The sequence below is a fragment of the Myotis brandtii genome, unplaced genomic scaffold (assembly GCF_000412655.1).
Source record: "Myotis brandtii unplaced genomic scaffold, ASM41265v1 scaffold959, whole genome shotgun sequence".
NCBI lineage: Eukaryota > Metazoa > Chordata > Mammalia > Chiroptera > Vespertilionidae > Myotis > Myotis brandtii.
In genome coordinates, this window is record NW_005371966.1 from 987,036 (window position 1) to 992,832 (window position 5,797).

Here is a 5,797-nt window from a genome sequence, read left to right on the forward strand (position 1 = left end):
TCGGGTCCCCCTGCTCCCAGGAAGGAAGGTGCTGCCCAGCCGGGGCTTGGCTGAGTCTCAGGAGGCCGTGACCACTCCTGTCCTTAACTGTCTGGGTCGAGTGGTGGCTGGGTCCCTCTGGGATGAGGCCACAGCTTTTTAGTTCACCTGTGACATCTGTTGGCCACTAGCTGGGGCCCAGGTGGGTGGCCCAGCGAGTGTGAGAGGGGAGATGGACGAGCGTGTGCCTGCGGTTTGGAGAAGGGATGTGTGTGTTTCCAAAGGGGACAAGGTGACCCGGCGGGGACCAGTACGGCTCACATCCCTTCCTTAAAGGGCAGAGTGGCCTGAAATGACAGCTTTAGCAAGAGGAGGGATGCCCCCCCACTGGGACCTCTCACCAGTTCCTAAAAAAAAAAAAAAGAAGAAGAAGAAAAGAAAAGGAAAAAGGACAAGACACGACAAAGGAAACAAGGTAAAGAGATGAAATCAAGCAAAAGGAAATCCCAGGGTCCGGTGGGGAAAACGGCGTGGTTAATGGTCCCGTCTGCGGGCAAGTGGTGTGTTCACCGGGGGAGAGCTGCTGGTCTCACTGGAAGGAAAGGAAAGAGGAAGCATCGAACCATCCCGGCAGGGGCTCTGGGCTCATACTCGAAGGTTTACTGTTCAGTTTTGGAAAATCTCCAGTTTGTTACAAGAAGCAGGAGGCTCTGGGTGGGAGCAGGGGGCCCACACCGTTCCCTGGGCTGGCGGGTTCCATGGCCTAGTGGCTCACCCTTTGTCTTTGTGAAAAGATGTGAGTAGTTAGGGGAGTTTCTACCTCTCCAGGCCAGCCCCTGGGTTCTCTGGAAATGTGACGGACATGGCAGAAACACGGACCATATAGAAGGGAGTTGATTTCTCCCAGTTTCTCAAAGGGAGGAGGAGAAAGGGTGGACCAGATTGGGTTAAGACCTGCCCATGCCCAGGCCTGTTTGGAAAGAGTGATGATACGTTGGGAACCGATGGGAATGTAAAGTGCAGGCTGGGGGTGTGAGGAAGGCTCCAGCTCACGGTAGGCCTCAGGCACCTCTAACCCCCGGGTGGGGAGGGCTCAGGGCAGGGCCCACGGGGAAGGTAGCACCTGAGCAGGAGCAGCTGGCCACCGCCAAGCCCATCTAGGAACACGTGGCAGAGGCCCCCTGAAGCTCACATCAGGCCTGGTGCCTTTGGAAACCACCTCAAGGAAAGTTCTGGAAGCTGACACTTTAGTCCCCAATAGGAGGGCTGGATTCTTCCGCTGCCAGTGATGCCCCAAAGGCACCTGCCTTCCCCTCCAGCCCTGGAAGGTGACCCTGAGCCTGCTTGCCTCCCTTTCGCTGCCCCACCGAACACCGACCGAGGTGCCCCCTCCACCCCTGACACCAGACACCACTAGAAGCAGCCCAAGTTCATGAAGAACCGTCGGCAAGTGCAGACAAGTTCAAGAAAAGAAAACCAATGACAGAAGGAGCACTAAATGCAAACCAAAAAAACCAAACAAAAGGACAGAAGGTCCAGCAGTGCCATGGATTCAGTACATTTCATAAGAGAATATGGCTTTGGCGAGACACACCATCTGGGCGGGAAGGACTGGACAGGGCAGTAAAGAAAGAACGGAAAAGCCACGGTGAGCGGAGGATGCAAGACTGGAAAAAAGAGAAGGAAGAGTTGGAGAGGCTTTTTCTCCCCCAGAGATGCCATTTATGAGAGAAAAGGGGACTCAAGACTCACTCCCAGCGGCACTGGTGGGATTGGCAGCAGAGAGAATTACGTGAGTAGGGGTAGAAAGATTGGTTACGTCATGGAGCTGGCTGAGGACCGAAGACCGCCGGCGCACGGCACCCTGAAATGAACCGCTTCTCTTGAAGGTACTCACTACCTCCATCTGTGGGAGAGAAAATGAGATAAAGTTTGGCTTGCACTGTTGTCCGGGCTAGCGCACGGGGGTGGGGCTGGGCGAGGACAGGGACCACACTGGGCACATATCGTGACAGCAAAGCCTCATCTAGGTTGCCCAGCTCCCTGGCGGGGCCATGGCCATGGCTGTGGCCATGGCCCAGGCCGGCCTCTGTGTCATCCACCAAGAGAGGGTTTTGCTGAGCAAATTGATTAGCGCTCAGAAGACTGGGAGGGCGGGCGGTTAACAACCAGGCACACTGCAAACGTTTAGTCATTTGCATTCACATTAAGCTCATGGCAAGCCACTCGTCAATAAATACCTGTGTCTGCAATACTTTGTTATCCTAGGTCAGTGGGTCTCAACCTTTTTTTCCGCCCCAACACACCTGAGGGATATGACACGCTCCTATTAGAAACAAGGCTCCCTGTGGCATCACAGGGGGACAGGGGCCCTTCCCTGGGCCTGTCCTTCGTTTACCCTGCACCTCACCCTGCCAGCCTGCCCTGCCCTGCCGGGAGGTGTGGCCATCATGCTTCTTCTACGATCATCCAAGTGATTGAGGGGCACCCAGGGGAAGCCTTGGTGGAAGAATGGATTTAAAAAGAGGCTGGTGTGGCTCAGTGGTTGAGAATCAACCTATGAACCAGGAGGTTCAATTCCTGGTCAGGGCACATGCCTGGGTTGTGGGCTCCATCCCCAGTGTGGGACGTGCAGGAGGCAGGCAATCAATGATTCTCTCTCATCATTGATGTCTCTCTCTCTCCCCCTCCCTCTCCGTTCCTCTCTGAAATAAAAATATATTAAAAAATGAAAAATAAAAGAGGGGAGGGGCCACAGGAAAGGCAGGAGGGAGAGCAGAGAGCCTGGACTCTGGGGAGCAGACAGGTTTTTGCTTTGCCCCCCACCCTTTAAGCTTCCTAAAAGTCAAAAGGGAAGTGGGTCTTCGGAAAATGAGAACCATATGGGTGAACTGGCTGGGAGTCAAGTGTCTTTGGACTTCCTGACCCGACCTTGGACTGGCATGGGGGCCCAGGGGTGGACAGACCTGGATGTGGGGCTCCCAGGAACTGCAACTGAGTGGCCACAGTGAATGCCCAGTGTTGTGCGACCATGTGCCTAGATTCTGGGAGGCCAGCCAGGGTGGCACACTTATGGCCACCACTTTGGGAATGCCCTCAGTGTGGGGGTGGCTGGGGGAATCTTCGGTCTTAGAAGGTGGGTTTGATTTGTGGAAAGTGTTCTGTAGCTCATTGGATGATGTGAACAGCGAAGCAAGTATGCATTTCTGGAGCCTGGAATGCATTGTTGACCTGATGTGGGCCCAACGACCTGCCCCACCCTCAAGCCCCTGCCGTAGCTACGAGGTGGCCACCAGGTTCAGCGGGGTATCTGACATGGGGTAGGCTTCTCAGAAGAAGGCAGCTTGAGCGATGAGACTCCCCCTACCCCAACCCAAATGAGGACGCCACGGAAAAGACTTATTGTCATGGATCTGGCCGCCGAGCCCCCCTTGTGCCCAGCACATCCCACTCTTGAATAGGGGACCCTCAGGACCAAGACTGAGACTCGTGAGTAAGGCACGCTGAGCCCTGTGGAGGGCTGGCACACTGCTGGGCGTGCCTCCACACACTGAAGGAAGATGACCCATGACCCATGCTGTGATGTCGCCGTCCCTTGGGGGGAGGGTGTGTCTCCTCCTTACATTGAGCAGATGCTTCTAAGGCTATAGACGTAGGTCTGTCTCAAGAGGGGACTCTTGCTGTGGCAAAGGTGACGAGGGAAGGGAAATATGCCTTTCTTGCCTCTGATTTGGCCTCTCCGTGTGGTGTCCAGATGGGATGATGGTATCAGTCAAAATACTGCAAAACTGTCACCCATCCTCCACCCCCGGAAGCCCAATTGCTGCTGAAACTTCTCGTTGGTTCATAGAGAATGTGCAATACACCGCGTCATGAGCGCTCCAAAAAGCTCCGTGCTCTGGGTTTCAAGGACTCTCTTTTTATTGTGGTGCATTCATATGTTAGTATGAAATGATGGTGAGCGCAAGTAGCAGGTTAGAAATGCCCCCACTTAGCAACATGAAGAGCTGGCCTCCGAAGCCTGGGCAGGGATTTTGTGGTTCACAAAATCCAGAAATCTAGGGCCAAGTACCCAGACAATGTTTCTCTTAGCTTGGGGTGTACATACAACCCGGGGGAGCTTTATTTCTGTTTTTGTTTTTGTTTTCAAGCAGGTATTTTGCATCAAAAAGAACAGACACTGTTAAAAAGTGAGCTAAAGTAACCAATCGGTTCGGCATTGTTGAGAAGGGTGGGGAATCTGACGTGACAAGGTCAAGATCTCACGGAGGAATGAGTGGATCAGGGCACGGAGACTTGGGCCCCAGCAGGCCCACGCTCCCACTGGGTGACCTCGGTTGAGCCCCTTCTCTCTAGGCCCTGTTTCCTCTTGTGTAGAGCAGGGACCTGACCGGCCAGTGTCTACATGGACACTGCCAGTCCCAACAGCCTGGAAGTCCAAGACTGCGACTGCGGGGACCACTCCACAAGCAAGGCAGCAGCGCCTGCCCAGAGCCCACAGGCACACAGGACGCAGACGCACAGGTGGCCGGGGCTGACCTCCCTTGAGATGCCTCACATCCGGGCAGGGTTGTTGTCTCAGCTGCTAGAAAAGCTAGGCTCAACCTTAGGTTCACTGATGGGCTGACCAGGGCAGGCAAGGTACTGCTGCACTCCCTCCCACCCCCACCCCTGCCAATGCTCTACATGATGGACGAGAGCCCGTCAGGGCCAGGCCAGGGTGGGTGGGGCTTACAGCCCAGTGGCCAGAAGGCAATGGGGAGACCTAGACACCTGGCTACAAAGGCTACTCCTGTTCTACCAGGCGCTCTGTGTTCTGCCCGACCTAAGACATTCTTCCCGGGCCACACAGCTTAGGTACTCGGCACAGAGACCTGGCCTCCTGCTGCTCCACTGCAGAAGCCCCTCGGACCCCTGGGGAGCCCCTTAAACATGGAGTTCCTTGGTGCCACCTCACCCAGCCCTAAAGCACCCTGAGCTCTGGGGGCAGTCCTGCACGCTGCAGCTTTGGGACGCCCCTTGGGGGAGCGTGCTCCTCACTGACTCCAGCACCCTGGGCAGGGTGCACAGATGGCTGGCCACGGGAGGCATCCGCGAGGGTCCACGGTGGCGGGAGGGAGTGGACTCTGAGAAGGCTTCACAAGGCGGTGGCCTTTGAGTGGGCAGCTGCAGGATGAGGGGGGATCCCCCGAGGGGACACAGCGGGAGCTGGGGAGGCCTGGAGCCCGGACCGGCGGCCAGCACGGAGGCGCAGCGAAGCTGGGGGGGGGGGAGCGGAGCGCACATCTGGAAAGGCAGCAGGGGGTCACAGGGGCGCAGGGAGTGTGGGGTGACACCAAGAGGCAGGGGCTCGAAGGCCACTGTCTGGACCCTGGACTTCACCCTTAGGACAAGGGGAAGAGGCTACACGGGCGAAGGTGTGGAGAGTGGCGCTGGAGGGGCCAAGCTGAGCAAGGGCTGGTGGAGCCGGCAGGAGGCTGGGAGCTCATGGCCACAGTTGAGGCTGGAGCCTGGGGAAGAGAGGAGGGGTGCCTGAGGCGGAACCCCATGACCCCCCAGGCGCTGTGCGGAGCAGCTGCCGAGCTGTGTGCACCAGGAGGTAGCACTGGGCCTGGGGCTTGGGCACACTGCGTGGAAGAGTCTTTGGGACGAGCCTGTGGCGATGTGTGCCGGGCTGGCGGGCAGACATGGAGAGAGATGTGTCTCAGGTCCTGCCCCAGGCCGAGGGGTCCAAGTTGCCTAAACAGACTCTGGAGAAGGGCCGAGCAGTCCAGGATCCTTCCTTCTGGTGGGACCCCAGGAGGAGAAGCAATCGGAG

The 5,797-nt window shown here is 56.9% G+C and overlaps 1 protein-coding gene across 6 annotated transcripts in view; it reads right to left on the reverse strand.

Annotated features, from left to right (window-relative positions):
* Positions 1-5,797, reverse strand: part of ATP2B3 (ATPase, Ca++ transporting, plasma membrane 3) — a 54,139-nt gene that overhangs the window by 9,870 nt on the left and 38,472 nt on the right. For 2 of the 6 annotated variants that reach the window (XM_014533259.1, XM_014533258.1), the window contains one exon: positions 1,799-1,885. The exons of 2 other annotated variants lie outside the window; for them this stretch is intronic. In XM_014533259.1, coding sequence (XP_014388745.1) covers positions 1,799-1,885 — 87 coding nt within the window. Of the gene's footprint in view, positions 1-1,731; positions 1,886-2,219; positions 2,286-5,797 lie in introns of those variants that run through there. 2 more of the 6 variants (XM_014533266.1, XM_014533264.1) reach the window with 2 other exon arrangements.